The sequence below is a fragment of the Syngnathoides biaculeatus genome, chromosome 3 (genome assembly GCF_019802595.1).
Source record: "Syngnathoides biaculeatus isolate LvHL_M chromosome 3, ASM1980259v1, whole genome shotgun sequence".
Classification (NCBI taxonomy): Eukaryota; Metazoa; Chordata; class Actinopteri; order Syngnathiformes; family Syngnathidae; genus Syngnathoides; species Syngnathoides biaculeatus.
Genome location: NC_084642.1, coordinates 24,306,902 through 24,331,698, shown reverse-complemented (window position 1 = coordinate 24,331,698; position 24,797 = coordinate 24,306,902). Strand labels below are relative to the sequence as shown.

Genomic DNA, 24,797 nt, shown 5'->3' with positions numbered 1-24,797 from the left:
ACTGTAGGGAGCGGGGGGGGGGGGGGGGGGGGGGGGCTTTGTAGGGAACCACAGTAGCCCAGAGCTAGTCAGATGTCTTCAACATGAGGAGGGATACATGGCGTAGACAGACTGCTTCAGGCGATAAAATGCAATCACAGTCCCCTGGAAGTGAGCCCAAGACAGCTCAGCCAGGTAGTATATGGCAATCAGTCCCAGTTCCCACCCAGAACCCGACCTGAGGCGAGCAACTCATTCCAGTGAGAAGATGCTAAAAACTGTCTAAGCAGCAGTAGGGTCCTCCACCATCGATATGTGGTTAAAGGAGTGGCAGTTGTCAGTGGATATGCGCGAATCTGTCCATCTGTTTGGTCATGATGTGCTCTGGCAAATTCTGGGCTCAATAGGGTGCCATCTTGTTTGATATCCCACACTGCGTCTCCTGCTTTGAGTGGATAAATATTTGAACAGCAGAGAAACCCCTGTGCCTCTTCCTGTTGTGGCCTGAGATTTGGTAGCCTTCCATTATCGTTAATTGTTTTGACTTTTTTTCTGTGCTGAAAGACAAGTTTGACGTTGAGTGGTGTCTCACTGTATAGAGCATTATTCTTTTTGTAGCTGGTGTCAAAGGTTACCAAACTCGTGCTGGCACCTACTATTTTTCTGCAAGAGTGAAAGGCCCTGATGAATAAGTAATGCATTCACACAGCCATAAAATTCCACATACAGTACATTAAATAATGGAAGGTTTTTAAAACAGAGAGGGGAGTTTGATTTCATATTTTTAAAAAATGGAGAACATTGTTTGAGAGAGAAAAGTGAAAAGGCTCTGAATTGCAATTTATTTCGCTGACTTAATGCAGCCAGTTCACTACTGTGTGCATTATATTTTTGTGGGCAAGGATACGCTCTTCTTGGTATTACTTTATTATAAAATTTAGATCATTTGAATCAGAACCATTTTTATTTACCAAGTATGTCAAAAACACACAAGGAATTTGCCTCTCATAGGGGAGCCACTCTCGTACAACTGTATCCAGTCATTGACAAAGAATACTGACAGAGACTGTCAGACTGATTGACAGAGAACAGAGACATAAAGGCAGAGAAAACACACTCAGTGAGCAATAAAAGGTTACCAGTAATATGGAAATTCGGGTACAATCTTTTATGTATTCATTTGACATATGTATTCAATTTTGACAATTCTGTCAAATGATACAAAGTCTGGTGCAATGACCATTGTGCGAAAGAGGCAGAGACATAAAAAAATTGTTTACAGTGACTACTAGTGCAATAATGTGGAACAGTTTGAATTGTGCAAATTGTACTCAAGCACTTAAGTACCCAGTTTTGGTCAACAGCAGATATGCAAATAGTGCAAAGTGGCAAGACTACCGCACAGGTAATTTATAATTGGCCCGTCAGAGATCTGAGAACAATGTACAGACAAAATTGGCAGCGTTGTACAATGGAATAGTTAAACTGTTTAAGAAGTTAATGGCAAGAAGGTGTTGGAATGTGTGCTTGTTTTAGTTTGCATTGTTCGATAGTGCCTATTTTACCAAAGGAATTGAAAGAGGTGATGACCAGGATGTGTAGAGTAGTCTAGGATTTTGCATGCCCTCGTCCTACTTCTGGCAACGTGCAAGTCCTCAAGGGTGGGTAGGGGGGTACCGACAATCTTTTCAGCAGTTTTGATTGTCCGTTGCAGTTAGTTTGTCTTTTTTTTTGTAGTAGCACCAAATCAGACTGTGATGGAAGAACAGATGACTGCTGTGTAGAACTGCCTTAACGGCTCCTGTAGCAGGCCATGCTTCCACAGAAGCTGCAGGAAGTACATCTTCTGCTGGGCCTTTTTGAGGATGGAATTGATGTTCATCTCCCAGCGGGAAGGTCATGGATTTATAGTTATCATCTTGGGGTGATGGTCCCTTCTAATGAGTTAAAGTTTGTAATGCATGCCATTCTGATTTGTATTCGTTAGTAGACTACACCAATTTTATCAACCTGATCAGTATCAGCCGATATTTAGCATTTCATGCTAATCGGCTTTAATTTCATAATTCAGAAATCCGATCAATGACGTCACAGATCGTCTCCTCAAAAGACATTTACGCTGCGTCGCCATCATGCACAGTACGTGAGAATCCAAAAAGTAGTTTGTTTTTAGCTTTGTCGCATGTCTTTAGACGTATTACTGGAAATATCTGACGGCCACTAAAATTGTTTTTTAAAAAAAAAAACATATAGGGTGTGTGGAACAGGCAACACTTAATACCTTGATCAGACTACAAAGTTACACATTCATGATTGCACTATGTCAGACTACTGCAAGAAAATCTTATATTCTGATATCGCATGTTTTGTGTAATCATTGGGCTTTATCTTGTCAACACAAACACACCTCGATACACTCGTTACAATGGCAACGACAACATGAGTGGATCACGCATGACAAAATGGAGAAAAACCTGCTGGGGGTCCTCTGGAGAGGATATTCATTTGAGGCTTGCTTGAAGTATGTTTCTTTACCTTGGTACTTTAAGTACATTAATTACAATAAAGTAATTAGCCCATTATTTTTGTCATCTTGTAATATTGGTTTGACCTGACAAGAATATATGACCTGACTAGAAGAGTGATTTCCTACCTTTATGTAACCAAGGAACATATTTTACAATTGAAAGATCTTGTAGTACACCAACAAACCAAAATGTCACAAAAACTTGATGCCTTAATTACTGTATGTTTTCTGCCATCTAGTAGACGATTAAATTGTTATGTCACTGTCTCACTGGCAAGCATAGATGAACAAAGATACATTATTTTATGTGTCTGTAGATATATATATTTGAGAAATTAAGTACACAAGTGTATACAGTAAATTAACGTCATTTTTAATAGACACATTGCTCCATGTAGTGATACGATCAGTAATCAGTTATCGTTTTTGTTTTAAACCCGCTCATCGGCGATCGCCCCATAAATCCTGATTGTGGAAAGAAAAGTCATTAGCAGTAAACTGTTTTTTAACTTTAGCACAGATTTTCTCTTTCCAATATTAATTTCTTGAATCAGCTCGTTTCTAGCCTAATTATCTAGGGCTCTATCCCCACATCAATATGGGTCTTCTTTAGCTTGGTGAAGTTGCTTAAATTTGTCAGTGAACCACGGCTTGTTGTTATTGAACAGGGAAAATAACTTTGTTGGTGGACACATCTCTTGACAAAAATTGATATAGAATGTGACAGTGTCTGCGTATTCATCCAGTTGAATTGTCAGACACTCCAGTCTGTGCAGTCTAAACAGATTTGAAGTTCTATCTTTGCTTTGTTGGTCCACTTCTTGTTTTCACCGGAGGCTTCGCGCATTTAAGTTTTTATATGTACAGTATGGTGGTAATAATTTTATTAAGCAGTGATCAGACGAGCCCAGAGCTGCATGAGATAAATCATGGTCTGCATTGTTTAGTGTAGTATAGTAGTGGTCTAAAATGTTATTTTTCCTGGTAGGACATTTGATGTGCTACTTCTATTTAGAGAGTTCTGGTTGATCTTAACTTTGTTTATATCTTTAAGAATAAAGAGGGGTGACTGTAGGTGGGGTTTTTTTCCCCCATTTTTACTTGTTCAGCGAGTGTTAGCAGCACGGCATTTGTCTTAGCTTGAGGAGGAATATAAATATCGGCGAGAATGAAAGATGCATACTCACACGGAGAGAAGAATGGATTACAGTTCAAAAACACTGACTTCAAGTCCAGGCTGCTGTGTGTGGTGAGCTTTGTGACTTCACACACCAATATCCTACCATCTTTTGTTTTCCCCAGTAACTCTGTGACATGGTCTACTGGTGTAGCTGCAAGACTGTCAGCTTTACGGCGCCATCGGGGATGCATTCACAAAGCCATGTCTTCTTGATGTACAAGGCGACAGAACGTCCAAAATGTTTTTATAAGTATTTGTCAGATGAAGCTCGTTCGTTTTGTTGGGTTGGTAGTGTACATTTGTGAGGTGGATTGACCAGAGCGCCAATCTGTATTGTCCCTTTTGGAGTTTCACTTGGATGGTGACGCACTTTCCCAAGTTCATCACTTTTGCCCTTAAGCGCAGCCACCCCACCTGTGAGTAACTCGGTGGAAAAAACTGAGCAGATTTACACAAGTTGGCTTTTGAGAAATTAATGGTTTTTAGGTGCGGCTTATAGTGCGGAAAATACGGTACTCCAACTTTCTTACCTGGCAATCAGCCATCCTTCTATTTTGACAATACTATCCATGCAGTGCAAGTTAAGTTGTGAGATAGTATTGAGGAACCTTACTCTCCAGTGTCCAAAAAGGTTGTCCACCAAGATAGGGGCACAGTTCAGAGGTCAATGCTATCAACTTTCAACCTGTGACACAGCGGAAAGGATGGTTTGAGCCCTGGTGTCCCATATTGCCATGACTCAAATTTTGTATAAGGCTTGGGGAATTGATTGTGACAGGAGCTGGCTAGGCTGTGGACTCGTACGTTTAGAAACCTCGCTCTCGGGTCCTTGAAAGAGGGTGCTGGCTGCAGAGTTAGCAGCCCAGGGCTTTTAGTTCAGTCATCAGTGCACTCAGCTTCCAATCAGAGACATAGTGTCAGCACAGGTTTGTTGCTAGATGACACAGGATCACCACTGTCAAAAGAGCAAGTATTCTAATATCCCAACATTGTTGCAAATCCATGTTGTAAATAGAATAGTTGCTTAAAGTACACTTTGTCCCCAGTGACTATTTGTGGCCAGAAAGGTAGATGTGAATTGTGTGTAGGGAGCTATCAATCATTTCAGGAACGACAGCTTCATAAAGAGAGTGGCAGTCGACCTACGGCTTTCTGCTCAGTTGTGATAGCATTCACATCATCCTGCTGCACTTCCCTTCCTTCCTGATGATCCCTCCACAGCTCTATGTGGCAAGAACAGGACACTGCTTATCTCAATTTGGTTCGTTTTGGACCACCAGCATGGATGGCAGCCACAGTGAGGTGTCAGTGTCAAGATAATATGCCAAATTATTGACCCCACTTATTGACCTGTGAGTCAGCAAGTCAAAATAATTCTGCTTTGGATTTTTGAATCCATTTGCAAAACTATTGCTTTTCAAAGAAATACAAAAAAATTCATGCCATTGTCATTGTGACTTGTGATGGGTTTTATTCCTTTATTGGGCAATGTACTTATCATTTCATCCCTGAGTAGAAATAATAGATCCATGCTATTCATGGTGTGTAGGGATCTGACCACAAACATACGCTTTCTGCAAATAATTGGTACTCCTGTATAAGTGAATACAATTGTATCTTTTTATTAGTTTAAACCATGTACCCACAAACTATGATCAACAGTGCTTTATTTTTAAAGCTTTACACACTGTTGAAATATCGTTCTAACCTTAAAAACACAGCACACTACCCACCTTAAAGCTAAGCATGCTGATACACAATGTACAATACCCGCATGTGCACATCAAGTATGATTTTGATGGTGGTGAAGAAGAAAAATTACTGAAGCGATGCAGTCCAATACAAAACAATGAAGAAAACATTCGACTGCACACTAAAAGCCTGTTGCAGTGAGTTACGTCAAAAGTGCCAACTCTGCTGGGGCAGCCTGTGCTGGTGGGAAATTCTTTCATTGCCTAAAGTTATGTAGAATGGTTGAGGCTTTTCTCTTTATCGACTCAAAACCAATGGATGCACATAATGACCACATGGACCCGCGGTCATAGGTTGAGTCAAGGTCTGATGAGCTATTCAGATATTACGCTGGTACCTCCACTTACGAAATTAATTTGTTCCAGAAATCGCTTCGTAATGTAAATGTTTCGTAAGTGGAAGCGCTTTTTACATGTCTATAGCCTAATCCGTTCCAAGATCCCCCACCCTCCTAAAAAAAATATTCAAAGTACATAATGTAAAGAATACTAAAAATTATGTTCATATGCCTTTGGTGTTGGCTGACTATGCAAAAAAAAAAAAAAAAAAGGCTGAGTGACAAGCAAAAGGCATCGTGAGGGGCGGAGGAAGAGGCAAACGTTTGACAGCTGAGAGAAAACATGTACGAATGTATGCATGCAACTTAATTCCACTAAAGTTTATTGGGGCCCACGGTGAAGAAAGATGAATAAACTTCCACAAACACAAATAAAAAAACTCGTGAAAAAGTTGTACTTTACTATTGACAAAGCATGTGAAAGAAATAGCGTGTGATTCGGTGATGCTCGAGTGACAAAAACGCTTCACGGATAAAAATTGACATCCAACAGGATGCCGAGAAGATGCTACGGTGATAGCCAATGGGAGAGCAGCTGTATCATGCCACACAAACCAAGATACAGGATGTTTACGTTTGCTGAAATTTAAGGGCTGCGAATCCAGTGCCTATTTTTGCCTTTCGTATCCTGAATGTTCCTTCGTAACAAGAGACAACATTTTTCCGAACAGGTGTCCCGTAACCTCAATTTTCACTAGAGACATTCGTAAGTAGAGGTACGACTGTATTCTTCTCATTATTGGTCATATTACACATACATCAATGCAAATGTTGGGACACAGAAAAACTTACCTGGACTACTCTACCTTATGTAATTTTAAGTTCAATCTCAATTGTAGTTCATCCAAAAGACATTTGAGATTGGTGTGGTTGAGGTCACCGTTCAGAGGTTCTTCCACACTAGATTGCTGCGTCTGTACTAAGGCCCAGCCATGCTGGAACCAAAAGGGTTCTTCCACAAACTGTTTCCATTTGAGAGTAGACTTGTACCATGTATTGTCAAGACCAGCCCTCAATATTCATGGAAAACTAAGAGGTCTAGTCCAACTTGAGTAATTAGCTGGTATTATATGTCACATTAATGTCTTTGTCATTTATTAGTATCTGCACTCTCCTTTAGTTCGTGCTGCTGTGTGTAGTCTGAATTCCAGCCTGTTGTATACAAACCCTGGAGACCAACAATACCAGTTTGTGTGCTTTCCTGCGCCTATTGTTGCTCAGTGCCCTCGCTAACATCCACTCGTTGTGAGGTCAAGACAATAGATGCAGACAGAGTGGCATGTATCTGCAGTGCTTTGACCCAGCAGCCCTTCCTGTTGCCTTTAACACCCCCTTTCAGTCTGCACACCCTCAATCTTTGACCTCTATAGCATAGATTGTCAGCCTGTTATGCTGGTACCAGGCAGTGTGTGCTCTCATCACTTTGAGAGGTCCCTGGGAAAACCTGCAGCTTTCTTCCTCAGGAAGAAATGTGTGCAAAATACAAAGCAAAAAAAAAAAGATAAAAACTTACAGATGCAAAATTACACTAGCTTCTTTTGTCCTTGACAGAAGACTGAAGGCTTTTAGAAACAAGACTACAGAGGTAACAGAGGGTGTAGGTTTTGTTGGGTTTTGTTCCAAATCTGCTTTTCATTTTTCTAAATTTGATGTCTGATGCACACCTCATGGAAATAGTCATCCCCTCAAATTACATAGAAGTCCAACTGTCTATTAGTATTACTTGAAAATGTAAGGCTGTGTTTGCAAAGTTCAAACCATTCGAGTAGTTTTCTTGTTCTGTATCGTATAAGATTAATCCAATGAAGGTACACATCTTTCTTGCACTGAAAGATTATGAAAAAGGGGCAGACTTTGTAACGGTGGCATACTGATATTAGAAACTAGCAGGTCTATAATTGACCTTCATCGTGGAGCTTTGTTTGACACATACAATCAACTGAATCTTCCTTTAAGTTGTTGCAAACCTGCTGAGGAGGAAATGTAAGGAAATACTTACAGTACCAGTACATTACAGATCTGGATTGATTGGCTAATCTAAATTATATGCCTAATTATTTTTATCTAAGATTATGTCTTTGATCACACTCGTTGATGATGTAGTTTGATGAAGAAAAGCGCCTTAAAGATATGTTGAAATCATTAAGTTGAACAAAGTGTTTGCTTTGTTGATACAGTTAATTGGAGGTTACAGTTGAACATTAAATGTAGAATGATTGGAATTTTTTTTTGTTTTGTTTTTCTCCATCAACATTTCCTCTGGGTCAAGTATACATGCAATCATGTGCTGCAGCCCAGCCTCCTGCTAATTTAAATTCACATTATTTCAGTCAGTCTTTCAAACATTCATTCATTCATTTTCCAAGGCTCTTATAGAGCTCATGAACGTGACGTCACCATTTTCATGGCGCCATATTGCCGGTCAAACAGAGCTGCTCGACATTGTGGGAGACATTGAACCGGAGGAGAATATTTACAATACCCAACTACTTGTTGTGTTGTTTGTTGTCATAACAGACGAGACAGATATTCAAAGAGATCATTCTATAGAATACCAGCTGAAAAGACTAAAAAATATCGATGGATTTCGGCAATTAAACATGATGGATGGTGCCCAACAAAAAAACACACGCGCCTATGTAGCGATCGCTTCATTTCAGGTAGGAATTATTCTTCTCAATCTCAAATTACCAAAAAGTATTTATAATGACAAGTTGGCTCATTTGAGAACAATGCGTGGTAAAAAAAAAAAATGAAAAACCCTCTGTCGCAGAGGTTTATGGAGGTGTGACCGCAATCGCTTCCATGTACGATCCATGGAGATGACTCTGTCCTCTTTTTTTTCAATCATAGTTAATGAATGCGAGTTTGTGTAAAACCAGGGGTCATTTATTTAAATATTGGTATTTGTATTGAATACTAGCTTTTAAGATCGATGGATTCCGGCAAAGATTAACGTGTCGTCGAACACACTTCTGCGTTCACAATCTGTCAAAACTGTTACTATGTGGGATTTATTCCTGATGAGAGCAGATCCAGCAACAAAGTATTCGTATGCGTCCAGACTTTTATACGCTGTCAAACTTTTCCGTGTAAATCTCGATGACTTACTCACCAGATCCGTGTGTCTATCCAGTTGTCCAAGACAAGCGGAAACGAATTAACAGTCCAATTTCTTATCGGTGAAAACATTGATTTCGGCATTAAATACAGGTCCTCTATGCTGGGTTTATCTAATTTTTCCACGTACCGTCGTTTATTTTCACCCTCTAAATGTCTGACAGTATCGGACAAGACTCTGGGCATCGTACTACAAGAGATATTTCCGTGTCGTCTCCAACCAAGTTAGCATTAAGCAATGCTTAGCTTGACCAGCAATATGGCGAGGTAAACAAAGGTCACGTGATTTCATGACGTAGGTGCAAAAGCTCTATCCTCATGAGGATCGCGGGATTGCTGCAGGCAATCCCAGCTGTCATCGGGCAAGAGGCGGGATACACACTGAACTGGTTGCCAGCCAGTCACAGGTCTTTCAAACAAATATATTTCTCTCATTTAAACACTCTGAGTTCAAACCTTTGTCGATTGGGGGGAAAAAAATACAGTATTTTAGAATGAAAGCAAAGATCAAAACCTGTTTGAGGTCAAAAAGTTTGACAAATTAATAAACAAACGTTCTTCCATCCATTTTCTCCCGCTTTATAAGTGGTTTCCTATTAAAAGAAAGTTTTTAGAAATAATAATGATAAAAATAAATTATTGTTCGTGCTAAATCTATGAGGTTGAACACAAGAAATTATTAATAGTGACTCAGGTGTATTTTACAGTTCCTTTGGCCGTCTTTTTTCCGCTGAAGCACCTTGGTGTAAGTGAAAAACGCATATGGGTCGTTGTTGGGGCTCTTTTTTCTTCTGGGCAAGATTATTCCCATAAACAGACATGCCACCTTCAATTAGGTTTGAGAACTGAAACCGCGACAAAACACCACGGGACCCGCTGGCCAGTGTCGGTACATGGGGGAAATACACAATAAGTTGATAAAAACAACCTGTTTTGGTTCAAGATTTGTACTACTTTTCAAAGGTCTGTGGCGTTTGTCACCATGTTTAAATGGCTACATTTATTACAATAGTAACTGTATACTTTACACTGGATGCTGTCACATTTGGATTTCCATTTTTAAGGCAAATGGTTCCATAATTGCAAGCGGATGTGTTTTTCTTTGTTCCCAACTGTAAGAAACTGGGTGGGATGATTGTATTTTGGTGGGCCCCCAGGGTCAGCTGGTAACACGTTGGCCTCACAGTTCTGAGGACTCGGGTTCAATAACGGCCCCGCCTATGTGAAGTTTGCATGTTCTTCCCATTCCTGTGTGGGTTTTTTCCAGGCATTCCGGTTTCCTCCCACATCCCAAAACATGCACCATTAATTGGACACTCTAAATTCCCCCTGGGTGTGATTGTGAGTGCGGCTGTTTGTCTCTATGTGCCCTGTGATTGACTGGCAACCAGTTCAGGGTGTACGCCGCCTCCTGCCGATTGAGAGCTGGGATAGGCTGCAGCACTCCCGCGACCCTTGTGAGGATAAGTGGCTAAGAAAACGGATGGATAGATCATTGTGTTTATTGTGGATTTTGTTGAGGTTTAAATTTTTCAGAGAACAGGTCTTTGTTGCGACTTCATCCAAATTTGACTCATCAGCTTATTGGTGTGAAAAGGATGTCTTCGTTCATCAGGCTTCAATCCAAAATGTTCCTTCATCATCGTTGTGGCATTAGGCTTTGGAAGTAATTCCATTAATGCCACTCAATTTTCTATGACTGTGCAGCTACCGGATCAGCATTTCAAACGTAGTTTAGTGTACGCGAGCATCTGTATTTCAAATGCGCGCATGTAAGCAATCAGACGAAGGGTCCTTCCCTGCCCTTCACTATCTCTGCATGGTTTAGAGACCATGATGGGTTTCATGCGGGCTTTCACATTGCGGATTTTTTTTTTTTTCCTGCGATCGCTTGCATTTAGCAGTGGGACCGCACCGCAGCACAACGAGGGATATACCAAAACGCTGCAGGGCCGGCAGGCCCCCTCACAGCAGCCTGGTACTTAGGGTGGTTTACAATGGTCTATAGCAGGGGTGCCCAGACTTTTTTACCCCAAGATCTACTTTTCAAGCAGCCAGCCTCTTGCGAGCTACCGGCGACAGGGGGGTGATGATGCTCCCAAACCTTGTTAATGTTATATTGCCTCCTATATTTAAAATACAGAATTAGCTTGTTGTGCACTGTATTGTCTGTGCTTTCATCCTGGATCAGGCTGTGCCAAGGTGGAATTTTAAAATTACACACCATCTCATCCTGCACTTTCTACTTTGGCTTCAGATCAGACCTTTCCACACTAGTTTAACCACTTTTTCTTTGATTATTGACATACTCCGACAGTCATTGCATCTTAAAAAAACAGCATTTCTTTTTTAACTTTCTCCATTAATATCGAAAGTAAACATAAGCAGCATATCTAGCTCGTCTTTGCTCTACGTTCCACAGACTGTGTTGCTACTAAAGCAGTGGTGGTGGACGCTGTCATTATAAAACACATTGATGGGCTGCGTAAGTACTGTAACATTTGTAATTATGAGTGTACGTCTTTAGGAGCGGGGGCGGAGGGTGTGTGTGTAAGGTAAACTAGGAAAAAGAGGAGTGCGGCGGAGCAGCGGTCATTGTTAGAGAATGTTCCGTGTGCTGCCTAGCTCTATGTTATACTTTCAATTTGCATTGGATTATTCTTTTTTTTGTGCACAACTTAAAATATCTGCGAAGAGACTGCATCAGCGGTGCACAATTGCGTACGCATGCAGTTTAGAGGGAACATTGGCTGACGTTTTGTTTTGTTTTGTTTTGTTTTTTGGCACGCTGTCCCGCGATCGACCAAGACTGCCTCACAATTGACCAGTCGATCGCGATCGAAGCATTGAGCAACCCTGGTTTATAGTCCCTTAACTATTGGGATGCAGCACATGATGCGTGGCTTCCCTTAGCAAATCAGGATACAGAACACTATCCGCATTGATACACTAATGCATGTATTTTCTTAGCCTGCTACACTGTAAAAAATTACACCTGAACACAAAAAACTAAATCTGTGTAGTAGCGAGGCCGCGTAAACTGAACTACATTGTAACTGTGTACATTTATGAATAGATACAATTTTTTTTCCTACACAGGTGTAAAGCATCACGTCGTGTTCAACTTTGGTAGAAAATATTACAATCAAGAGGTTAAGAGTAACATGGAGGATAAAAATAAAAAAGTGATTTGTGACATATCTTGATTTGCATATCAACTGATGTGGAAAAAAAAATAGCATGATAAGATTTCTTCCCACCCCCACCAATGCATTTTTGCAATGTTAGTGTTGAAGGAATATTTTCATTTTGAAATGTATTTGTTTGTATTTGTTCTTTGAAACTTTAGTATTAATTTATGCAAAGGCAATTAAAGCCTAAAATGTTATTTTATAACCAAATAATTTCTTAGTGTTTCACTTTTCAGCCTTGGTTCCTAATTAATGTTTTTTGTTTTTCAAGAATTTTCATAGCACCACTTAAACAAATGTATCCAGCAAGTGGGCGTAGTTTTAAATTTCATGCATGCCATTTTTTTTTAATTCGTTCTGAGAAAAGGCTTTGCAGTTCTTTGAGGCGAGCTAGGAATAAAATGTGGCCTGTCGGTTTTTGTCACCAAATTTTCCTGCTCCGTCATTTCCCAGATATATTATCCTCTCTGCCTCTCCTTCACTCCACTTGCCTCCGCGACCCTCCCCTGTTCTGCATTGTTCTCGTGGATCAAGTTCACGGCAGTCGGAGCTGGAGAAGGGTAATGGGACCCATGGCCCTGTGTCTCAGGGCAGGTTGAATAGGTCTCTGCCCCTGCCCCCCGAGCCCCCGTACGGGCTCCATGAATAGGCCCCAGATTCCTTCTCTTTTTATGAGTCTGGTTTCTAGTTTCCGTGGACCTGGCCAACCTCCTAAACGTCCATGTTCATATCAGTGTTCCCACAACACCTCACTGCTCTTCCTGAGCTCCACCTGCCACATTCACAAGCAGATACAGTACACACTACACTGTTGTCCATACGCACCGATTTTATTAGCTCATTCTGCTCACAAGCCACCAGACACAAATATTTCACATAAATAGTTTTCTGCCATCAGTGAGTCTTCTGCTGAACACGCTGTTAGTTCCTTCTATATTTTATAGCAACACAGCTTTCTGTTATCAGTTCTACTGGGCCGTTTGATTGCAGCACAATTCACTACATGATTTTCTTTGTCTCGCTAGCTTTCCATCACATATTTTTATGTTGTTGTTGTCAATCAACATAGCGAGGAGGAAATGGTATTATAATAGCATCCCATTAAGTTTACCAGCTCTTTGTTGTATTGTCTGACAAAGTCATCACAAATCAGACTTAACAGGAGATTTATGGCTATCATTTTAACTGTCATGAGATGCAAGCAAATGTTTTAAATTAGCCAGATGGCGTAGTTGTAGATTTAACGACAGCTGGGAAATAATTCCTATGTTAAAATGCTATTTTTATATCCACCCTTTCATAAATGACCTAATGTGCAAGAAAACAAAAAACTGAAATTTTAAGGGTCTGTGTTCCCACAAACGTTGGCCCAATGCTCTTTTATCGTGGATAGAGTGCTGGTACATACTGTAGATATGATGCATCGTTCTGGATTTGGTTTTGGTTTTGATTGACCAGGATTTCTAATGGTAGGCGGAATGTTGCCTGCGCACTCACTGACCGATTATTGTACAGATGCCCCCCCCCCCCCCGAACACCAGTCTGGTGGCCACCCAGACAACCAAGCGCAAGGCGTCCGGGTGGACAGGTCAGGAGGACGATCCGGACGCCAAGCACCAGGGTCCCCACGGAGCGATTCGGGCGGACGACCTCTGTGAAGAACCAAACGACGAAGCAGGAACCAGGCCGAGGCAGGCAACTGCTCTGGACGAAAACCTCCCACGCCGTGGTTGCGAGACGACCATGGACTGGTCGCCACCAAGGCTTGGTCAGGAGGCAGCCGTGGATTGGTCACCAACGAGGCCAGGTCATGAAGCGGCTGGGGGCCCTCAGGAGCGAAGAGGATGATGGAGAGCAGGACCAGAGCCATGACCGCCACCATCACAGCCATCCCGTAGTCTCTCCAGCTCCAGGGTGGCTCCACAGAACTACCCAGCTCCTCCTGGACAGCAACGTGAGAAGGCGGCGACACCATCGCCTCCTCCTGGACAGCAACGTGAGAAGGCGGCGACACCATCGCCTCCTCCTGGACAGCAACGTGAGAAGGCGGCGACACCATCGCCACCTCCTGGACAGCAACGTGAGAAGGCGGCGACACCATCGCCACCTCCTGGACAGCAACGTGAGGCGGCTGGGGAACTGTCGCCACCTCCTGGACAGGAACGTGAGAAAGCGGAGGCAGCATCACCAACTCCACCTCCTCCTGGGCGGGAACGTGAGGCGGCTGGGGAACCGTCGCCACCTCCTGGACAGGAACGTGAGAAGGCGGAGGCAGCATCACCAACTCCACCTCCTCCTGGGTGGGAACGTGAGGCGGCTGGGGAACCGTCGCCACCTCCTGGACAGGAACGTGAGAAGGCAGCGGGGGAACGTATGGGCGTGCCCGTTGCCGACAGAGCAGGAACAGGGAGCGACCGCGGGCCGGTCGCCACTGGTACTCCAGAGCACGGACGAGAAGCAGCTGTGGAGACGTCGCCACCTTCTGGACAGCAACGTGAGGCGGCATCGAGTCGGTCCCCACTGCCACGTGACCTTGCAGTGCATCCGTTGAAACAGCAACGTGGGCGTGGCGCAGTGGCGAATCCGTTTCCAGGGCAACGTGAACGAGAGTCGGCAGAGAGTCAGTCGAAACTGACACGCGGGCGTGTCTCGGGAGCGGGTCAGTTCCAACTGCTGCGTGAACTCTGCTCGGAACAGCCAAAACCTCGGCGTGGGAATGGCGAGGAGGTGGGTCAGTTTCCACTGCGACGTGCACTTGGCAAGGTGGCGAGTCCGTTCCCACGGCAACGTGAACGAGAGTAGGCAGGGAGTCAGTCGAAACTGACACGTGGGCGTGTCTCGGGAGCGGGTCAGTTCCAACTCCCACGTGAACCTGCGTCATTGATGTATTTGTATCCACCGGGCGAAGACGTTCGGGTGCTGGGAACGCGGGGAGGTGGAGCAAACTGACTGGGATGAAAAGCCGGGCAAAATCAAAGTTATCGGAGTCGTACTCAGGCAGTTGGTCATACAAATCACGGTCCTCCTCATATTCCGAAAAGTCAGAGTCCAAAAGAATATGAGGAGCCGGACGGGTCGTGTTCGGGACGTATTCATACCTCGCTGGCGGAGCGTAAGACACTGAAGCGGAGGACGTCAGGGAGCCTACCCGGATTGGACAGGCTTGATCCTCCGGCAGACGGTCTACCTTGCGTCGGTCCCGGCGACGCCGGGTCTTTCCTGCTGGGTCCTGTTGTGGCCAGTTCATTCTGTCACGTCCCATCGGAACGAGAGTAGGACCCAAATGCAGGAACTCGGAAGACGCAAGGTAGTTCAAGAAGAGACACGTTTATTGTAGGCAGAGGTCGGGGATCGAGCAGGCAGTCCGGTGCAGCAGCGGGAGTTGTGACGTCGGGCGAAGACAACAGATGAGCGGACAGGCAGGAGTCGGTACACGGGGAACCAATCAACGCAGGCAGGAGTGTCAAGGAGTCAGGCTTACAGGGTTGGTCGGAGAACGGAAGAAGGTCGGTACACACAGGTTCGATCGGGGAAACAAGAGTGCTGGAACGGGACATGAAGGTCAACGAACTGGCGGGGACCAATCGTCATCGGGGTGATATAAATACACAGACTAATCAGCCCGCATGAGACGCAGGTGTGCGCCCCAATCAGCGCACCCGCGCAGGCACCCGCACAGCTCGTGCTGGAGCGGCAGGATCATGACAGTAAGATTGAAATAATGCTGTCTCAATGTACTCAAAAATGTACTTACTTTCTGAAATTCAAGCATGTTGCATGGAACTAACAACTTTTTCTGCTGCAGTCATGGCAACAGGTGGATGCACAGGTATATCATATCTTATGCATTGTAATTGGGAAGCCTTTAATTGTTCAATATATTTGTCATTAAAAATAATTTTCTGACAGATTTGTGCAGTGTATTGAAATTGGATAATTACCAACAGCACCCCTGATATTCATGGTACCCTGATTGGGAATCACTGCCTTAGATCATTCAGAAGTTGAAAATTTGCAATGCTGAATAGATATGTTGCAATAATAGTTGTGATTTTATGATCGAAAAAGTTTCGCCCACTTCAACGGATTTTGCCTGCACAAAGATGCCACTGATTTTCACCTGCCTATGAGATGTGCTATTAAAAGACGCAAAATCAGCCGTCACAATTCGTCTCGGTTTTGATGCACCCCATTGCACACGTTTGATGTTCAAATAATTTGCATATACTTTTCCCAGAATGCACAAAATGAAGTCTGCAGCAATTTTGTGCATTTGGCTGTCATATTGGGTCCGCCCAGTTGGTTAATCAACTTGAAATTGGACCTTGATTATGCATGGACAACCCTTGAGTAAATCAGGCCCTTTTGTTGTAGATTCTTGTACAGTCTTCCACAAAAACAGTTTCACACAGTCATAAAAGATGATTGTATCATAAGTGTTAATACCTTGTGTGCATCTGTACATGCATAAATGTTTTTTTTTTTTTCCATTCCCTGTTACAACATTGGACACACACACAGACACTGCCAGGTCAGTGAGAGCAGCTGTGTTTGCTACGAAGCATCTGCTGGCTCTGACAGCGGTTGTTTTACGTTGCTGGTCTGCAGGTCAAACTGCAGCTGGCTCCATCTCAGCGTGGAGACAAACCCTGGGGATGTGCTCGTGTATCTGTAGACGTGTGCGCGCCAACATGTCCCTGTGGTTATAGCCTTAGCTAAGCAGACTTAAGTCTGGTGGTCAACCCTTAGCATCCTGGTTTTGGCAGCATGACTGCAGCAAGATTAATCCATTCCACACTCCATCAGTCACTAGGCACAGGTTATTAGCGCTGCGACAGACCACTAACACACACACACGCGCGCGCACACACAAATACACACCCTTCAGCCCTGTGACTTCACTTTCCACCCTGTCCCCAAAGTTTGCAAAGGTGGCCTTGGTGTTGAGAGGCCATTTGTCAAAAGGCTCCATTTGGCTCCTTTTAATAAGGCTACCTGGTCTCTGGGATTACACACAGACAGAGATTCACACACGTCGCACTGCTTTGCACATACTCATACAACTGAGTGTCAGGTAGTGCACCCCGTGAGGCTTATAAAAGTCCCATTAACATGACCCTCCTCATTGGTTGTGACAGGTTGATCAATTAGACCCCACCCTTCTCTGACCTCAGGGCCTCTCTGACTCAAGAGGCCAGACAGGATGGATCGCTGATCCTACAGTCTCGCACACGCACACACAAGAACTCGCCTCTCCCTGATCACAGTGGAGCTTGTTTGTGCCATCATGTGTCCAGCAGGCCTCTGGCTTTTAAAGGTTGTGGATCAGGGCGGATCTCGTTCATTTTATCTGTTTTGACCCAAGCACATGGACACTCCTGTTTCTTCCTGTGAGGTTTTGTCTCAGAGTGTGTGAGAGAGCGCAACTAAAACAAACATATTCATGGAGTCACCGTTTTTGTTGGTGTAGGATTAGGCAGCATACAGGTTTCTCGCTCAGCAGACTCCGTTTCGAATCGGAGTTGAGTGTACTAATCGTCAGACATTCATCAAGGGGCTTCTCTGTGTAGACACACTTTGACTGTGCTTGGTCTCAAATACCGCAAAGAAAAGCTGAGGTATAAAATGTGTAAATGTGTAATGGTTCCCTGGAGGTCTGGCCAGGCTTTTTTCCATTAGTTCCACAAGGTTCACGGTCATTCGTTCTTAAAGTGTTCTATGTATCTGGAATACATACAGTAGGACAGGTACATTGGTGATACAAATTCAAAAGCTTTTTAGAAAATGACCAAAATGTCTAGTAATAATACGCCTCAAAAACTTACACAAAAGTTGGATCTCAGTCTGTCATCAAACATGGCACCTGATGTTTTTATGTTGTTGTTTTTTTTGACTGCTAACTTTAGCAGCTAGATTTAGTGAGCCACCGACTGGCTTGCACCGTCACTTGTCATAAAGGTCGGATTGTCTTCATGTTACATTGAACATTATATTAGCGATTGACTTCATTTCAAAGTTGAAACAGTTATTCTTGTAACAAAAATGAATAAAAATGTTCAAAACACCTGCAAGGCAAAAACGCCCTACTTTTATTACTTTTGCAGTAGTTAACGCCTGTATTGTTTTTGAAGCATGTTGCTTAAATCATTTGCCTTTACAATTAATTGTTTTGTGACTAATATAGTTTGACCTGAAATGAAATAATCCGTTTCCCATCCTTCTTTTCCCTAACGAATCGGATGTCCACCAGTATCTTGTAAAAGATTGTTCATTACCTATGAGGTTACACTCACAATTTTGTTTGTTGATGAAATACCAAAATATTTTTTTTCTAATTTGTTTCAACTTGTAAGTTCCGTGAATTCTCCATATTCTCATTGAACACATTTATCACTTTGAAAAAAAAAAAGTTTCCTAACCTTGCTTTGCAGCTTGATGCTGTGAACCAAGCCTGTTGTTGGGATTTCCTAACTCTGATATTCCTTTCTCCAACTTTTTCATGGTACCTCAGACAGTTAAACGTTGTTGTTGTGGTTGTTGGTTAGTTACTAGCCCAGTCATCTTGGGCTCATGTTGTTGAATGTATGTGAAATGTATCCAGAGGTACAAGGGCACAGCAGGGAAACTTTCAAGCCCAATCTGGCCACCCTAGGTAAGACTGTAAAGAAAAAGTGAATGGAGGTCCTCTTGGTAGCAGCTAGACTTTTTTATCCATCCATCCATCCATCCATTTTCTTAGCCGCTTATCCTCACAAGGGTCGCGGGAGGGCTAGAGCATACCCCAGCTGTCAACGGGGTACCGAGGCGAGGTACACCCTGAACTGGCTGCCAGCCAATCGCAGAGCACATCGAGACAAACAGCCGCTTTAACAATCACACCTAGGGGCAATTTAGAGTGTCCAATTAATGTTGCATGTTTTTGGGATGTGGGAGCACACCGGAGTTCCCGAAGAAAACCCACGCAGGCACGCAGAGAACATGCGAACTCCACACAGGCGGGTCCGGGATCGAACCCGGGACCTTAGAACTGTGAGGCCAACGCTTTCCAGCTGCTCTACCAAGCCACCGGCTTTTTTATCATTATTGTTATGATGGTTTTCAATTACAATTCTTTGTGGCCTCGTACTCTCATTTTGGTAAAACAATAAGGTGCTCTAGTGCCAAGTGTTGAGAGTTATTTTTGCCTGCCTCGGGACTCCCAAAGAGGTTAACGACAGAGTCGTGCCCTGAGAGACAGACGACATCCTAATGATGTCCAACAGCTTAATTGAATATTGGCGTTCTGCGCACAAGGGCTAAATTGGTTCTGTCTGCACCACCTCTGCTGCAGGCTGATTTTTAACCTATTTCCACCATTTGATTCCCTGGGGGATCATTAAATGTGCCTGTTACCACGGTTACCCGCCTTTGTGCTTGTGATGCTTTGTGTGTCTCCGACCCAAATGTTGTTATTTGAGTTATTAAAGAGCCTTCTTTCTTCGTCTGCTACTTTAACTTGTTCTTTTTTTTGGGGGGGGGGGGTTGATGTAGTTTGCATCACGAGCCTGCTTTGTTTCCATGGCAACAAGCTACAGATGGCAAGTGTCAATAAGACATGACAGGGGTCTAAATATTGTCCCTCTCCGACATATACTGACTTCATTGTATTATGATGTAGTATACTGTACTATGGTATTATTCTTCATACCTGTACACAGTATTGGAATATACAATTTAACGATTCTAACATCCCACAAAGGATCATACAAATTTCACGCTACACAAATGCACTCACCGCACACACACTCAAGCAGCAGTGCATATATGATAAAGGCTGTGTCCGTGCTGCACAGGAAACCATCTCCCCTTTATTTGACTACGATGCCATTAATCTTGGTGGGGGTTAACAAATGCACTCGCATGGAGGGTAAATTTCACATGCAGACATCTGACAATGGGGCCATTGTGGCGGCGGCTGCAGCGCCCTGTTCTGCATTCAGTCAGGACCTTTGGCTTGGCTCCGGATCCACGGCTCATGTCAGGGGTTTATGTTTCATCTCCCAGATGAATGCGTTTATGCAGCACAGAGCATGTGAAAGACCCAGCAAAACCCCCGCTCCTTATGTGTTTTTCCTAGACCATAGCATTTTTTTTCCCAACTGGGGAGGGTAAATAAATGTTTCGGCATTTTTCAAAGTTTGGTCTTGTTGCTATTAGTCAGACAAATGTTGCGCTAGTGACTTGCGTGTGTAACCAAGCAAGCAGGCCAGCTCACCTCTGATTCACGGCTTTCGAAAATTCTTCAAGCCGCCACGGCAGCCACCCTATTTCCCTCGCAGAAGTGCTTAAGTCCTCCCAGTAATCCATTACACTTCCATTAGGTCTGATTTGTGTGATTAGTTCTAATTAATCAGTTGAGTCTGTGGCCTTCGCTCCCCTTGCTCCTCAAGTTTAATTTTTAACCTCATTTCTCAGCACTCGCCACGGAGGGAGCCAATCGAAGCGTGAGCTCCGAAGCTGTCTTTGTCTCCCAGTGCACGCGTGCTTCTTCCAATCCGCAGCTGTGACATGCTCCTTTCTTAACCACCTAGAAAAGGTCTAAATAATTAAGTACTTTCTTTTAAATTTAGGAGCCGCATTGATGCACTGATGTACCGTTTGACAACATTTAGTTGGTCTGATTGGAGCCACTCTTTGCTGTAGTAAGTATTGATCAGCCTGGTTACCCAACCCTCATTGTAACAGGGCTTATTGATGATTTCAGAGCCCTTAAGTCCTTCTTGTGCTCGTGCTAAACAAAGAAACATCTTTAAGTGGTTGTCCCAGACAAGTCAAAGAATAGCAGAGACCAAATAATGTCTTCTTGAGCAAATATCTACTTCTCGTTCATGGTTTTGGTCCAGGTTTTGTATTTTTTTTCTCAGTAGGATTGTATGATGATTATTTTCCTTACCCCCTCTTGTCAACCCTCTACGTATTGCTATTATGACTATTAGAATGAATGAAAGCTCAATTCATCAAGCACCATCTTCTCAATTTCTCTCTGTCCCCCTGCACGTGCGTAGAACCTTTGTTTTAGTTCTTCAGTTCGATCCGTCCATCCCACCTTCCCGCTCATCCACATGTAGGCTTTCTTTGTGACTGCCAGGGAAGACCCAGCTTGTCACCCCGGAGCTTGCACACTCTGATCCAAGCTGCCGGAGGTGGCCCGGCTGCTGTCAATCAATCTGGGACCGGGTTGCTGCAGGGCTGAGGAGGGTGTGATGTTGACACATAGCAAGAGCCCCCACTGTTTAGATATTCACTCTTTATTTTTAGAATGCGGCTGTGTGTCCTTGACTTGCGAGTATGCGCTTATACAGTCTGCTCAAATATAATCATCATTAGAATGCTTCTTGTTATCATGCATGTTACACCGTTGAATGTATTTGCACTCAAGTGTGTACTGGCATGCAAAGATCAAGTGAAAATGAATAAGGTATTAGCCCTAATGATGCTGATGCGAGCTCTCACCATGCACCTCTCGCAGGTCTCCGTGGTTCAATGGCTGGGGCTTCAATCTGCCTCGGGGTCAGTCTCTGCTGGATAAATGGAACCTCGTCCCAGAAGGCATTGACATCCTGATGACCCATGGCCCTCCGCTGGGTGAGTCCAATTAACCAATCACAGTACCCCCCCCCCCCCCCCCCAAAACAGCGTATCTAATGGGTTTGTACAAGTTTTCAATGCTGGATGCTGAAGGTGCCGCAGCTGGTGAAACTGTAGCAGAGTGAACCTTAAAACACTTCATGATTAAATATTTGCTTGACTTTATGAAAGGAGCAAACATGTAGTGTTGATTTTATCACCACAGACTGATTGCATTTTCTCTCTTGGGTGTTTAGGGTCCCCCCCCCCTTCCCATTTTCTTTGTTGTGTTCTCCATCTGGTTTTATTGAGTGATTTCCTTCCCCCTCGCCTACGGAAGGGTTTCTTCTGCTGCTGCGGCTGCTTCTGGGTTAGATTGCATGGAAACTCAATTTTATACCACAGTGAGAGATGCCACAAACAAGCACAACAATCACATTTCGGTTGGAGGGTGTCTAAACAACGAAAACCTCGATACTATACGCTGGGTGTCCGAAGCCAATATTTTAATGATAAATACAAGTACTAGTAGTTAAAATGGTATTTGCTGTACTTTTGCCCGTTTGACTAAACTTAATTGATGAACCTTAGGGGTAAGTTAATGATCACTAAATCGATTGCTGCCACTTACATACATTTCAAAACATATTGCATTTTGCGAATGCCATCAGTAACAATCAGTACTTCTCTAATGAGAGACATCTAATGAAGAATCAACACGAAAGAGCAAGATAGTAATACTGAAGGCGAGAGGAATATGTGATGCCTTGTCTTGTTGCTTACGTTTAAACGCATTGCAACTGGTGTGACAGCAATAATAAAAGAGGAAATGACTGCATTAAATATAACATGGGTTACTGGGAGAGTCATGTTGTCGAAGTTGACATTGTGTGGCATTCATTGCCATCTTCTGTCTCACTCTTGTCAGCGTTGCAGAAACTGCAATTTGCTTGGACAGGATTAGCAGCATGACCCTTTGTCAAGAGCAAAAATTGGTGAACAGTGGAGTATATTAAAAAAATAATAATAAAAAAAAGGGGATTGTCTGAATTGGTTTCTGTGCGTGCAGGTTTCCGGGACTGGGTTCCTAAGGAGCTGCAGAGGGTTGGCTGCGTGGAGCTGCTCAACACGGTCCAGAAGAGGGTGCGACCCAAACTCCATGCCTTTGGAGGCATACATGAAGGTAGGCTGTCGTTTTGGTTTTCACATATCTCTGACGGATCGAGTTTTAAGACATTTTATATCGATTTCACTGATTACATGATGTGGCATTGGTGCGTTCTGTGTCGCAGGCTACGGCATCATGACGGACGGTTACACAACATTCATTAACGCGTCGACCTGCACCGTCAGCTTCCAGCCCACCAACCCTCCCATTGTGTTTGACCTGCCCAACCCTTCCAGCTCCTGAGAGCAGAGGAAAGCGGGACGGGTGGCACTTGGAAAGAAGTAAACAATTTTCTACAAATGTTGATTTAAAAAAAAAAAAAATAATAATAAGAATGTGTTTTTTTTTTTTTGCAAACTGTTGGTCCTCTCCTAGATCTTGAATATTTGGAGACGTGTCGGGATAGATTGGGCAACGTAGACTTAAAGGAGAATATCAGTGTTCTTATATTTCATTATTCTGATATATTCTGTGATTGTGTTTGCCACACACAATCAACGTTTGGCAGATTTTTTGGAAAGGCTTTTCCTTTCAGTTATTTTGCCAATTATGAGCCGTTGTTTTTTTTTTTCCAGCCCAACATCAACGTACTGACTTCAATTTAATCTCCAAGCTGCAGTTTGTTGCTTTTTATCACAGGGAGACAAAACCATTAACCACACCAGAATGCAGAAAGAATTTTGGGAGGCGGACGTTGGTATTCTCCTTTTCCAGGGGGATTTTGTGATTAAACAATCTTTCTCTTGATATAAATATTGTCCACATCTGTAAGATAAATGATGCTTTGTGAATTTGTACAATTTCTTTGTTCGGTCTATGTCGACCGGACAATGAATGCCATCTATGTTTTACTGTTGTATCATCTATTTTTGGTTTAGTTTTCATATTTTCATTTTTGTTCAGCTTTTTTCCTATTGGCTAACAGAGACGCTGCCTTAAACTAGCTTTAATGTTCTCGGCAAGAGCTCCACTCTCTCTCTGTGAGATCAGAGAGAGGAAAAAAAAAGTCCTTATTTATTGTCAAACCTCCACGCTAGACAACACCTGGCAGGCGCGGGGACCGAAAGCTTTTGAATTACAGCCCAAATGTTTACTTTACAGTCAGTTCCATTCAATGACTCCTGATCTAATTTGGAAATGTTATGTATAAAAAATATATGATATAGTCATGTTGTAAAACCTATGTACTGAAAGTTATTTGAAAGAGGGCGAGCTTTTTTTTATATATATATATTTTCCTTGACAGAAAATGTAACGTGTTTTTAATTGTGATCATTTTGGATGAGAGGAAAAGTAAAATTTTCAGTCACAATCCATCAGGTGCTCTTTATTCCCACCAATGCGCCTGCCTAAATATTCCCAAATTGTCCTTTCAAGTGTCAAATCAGAGTTTTTTTTTTTTTTTTTTTCCTGATTTATTGCTTTTTCTTTCTAATTTTGCACTGTGTAAATGCAATCTTGCTAGCACAAAAAAAAAAACATTGCCAATAGTAGTTTTGACTTTGCTGCTGTAAATGCTCTTTTCGCGCTCTCGCTCTCTCTCTCTCGCTCTGATTGTATGGAAATGTTAGTTCTCTCTTTTCGGTTCATTGTGATATATTTAGCTGCCTTTATATGCAAATAAAATTGCAGATTTTTACTTATGAAACTGTCGTGACTTTTAATGGTAAGGAGCCTTTCTTTAAAATGTCCGTTAACATCGAGTAATGGCGTCATTAAGGACCCAAAGAAAATATTTCTAAATGCCACTCACATTGTATTGTGGAGAGCATCCGTACTTGAAAGTCACTTTGCAAAGTAAAAGGTTTGAAGAGTTTCTTTTGCGAAATGCCAAATTTTTGTTTTTATTGTGTTTGATTTTAATAACATTTATCTATCACCTTATCGTGGCTCCTGTGATATAAAACATAAATGCGCCGAGGTTCCCCTTACCCGGA

The 24,797-nt window shown here is 43.0% G+C and overlaps 1 protein-coding gene across 6 annotated transcripts in view; it reads left to right on the top strand.

Annotated features, from left to right (window-relative positions):
* Positions 1-24,499, top strand: part of mpped2a (metallophosphoesterase domain containing 2a) — a 63,982-nt gene extending 39,483 nt beyond the window's left edge. For 5 of the 6 annotated variants that reach the window (XM_061814931.1, XM_061814930.1, XM_061814928.1 and 2 more), the window contains 3 exons: positions 21,595-21,710; positions 22,762-22,875; positions 22,985-23,440. In XM_061814931.1, the coding sequence (XP_061670915.1) occupies positions 21,595-21,710; positions 22,762-22,875; positions 22,985-23,103 (349 nt within the window). In that variant the 3' untranslated portion in view covers positions 23,104-23,440. Of the gene's footprint in view, positions 1-21,594; positions 21,711-22,761; positions 22,876-22,984 lie in introns of all 6 variants that reach the window. The other variant, XM_061814929.1, reaches the window with a different exon arrangement.
* The last annotated feature ends 298 nt before the right edge of the window (positions 24,500-24,797 follow it).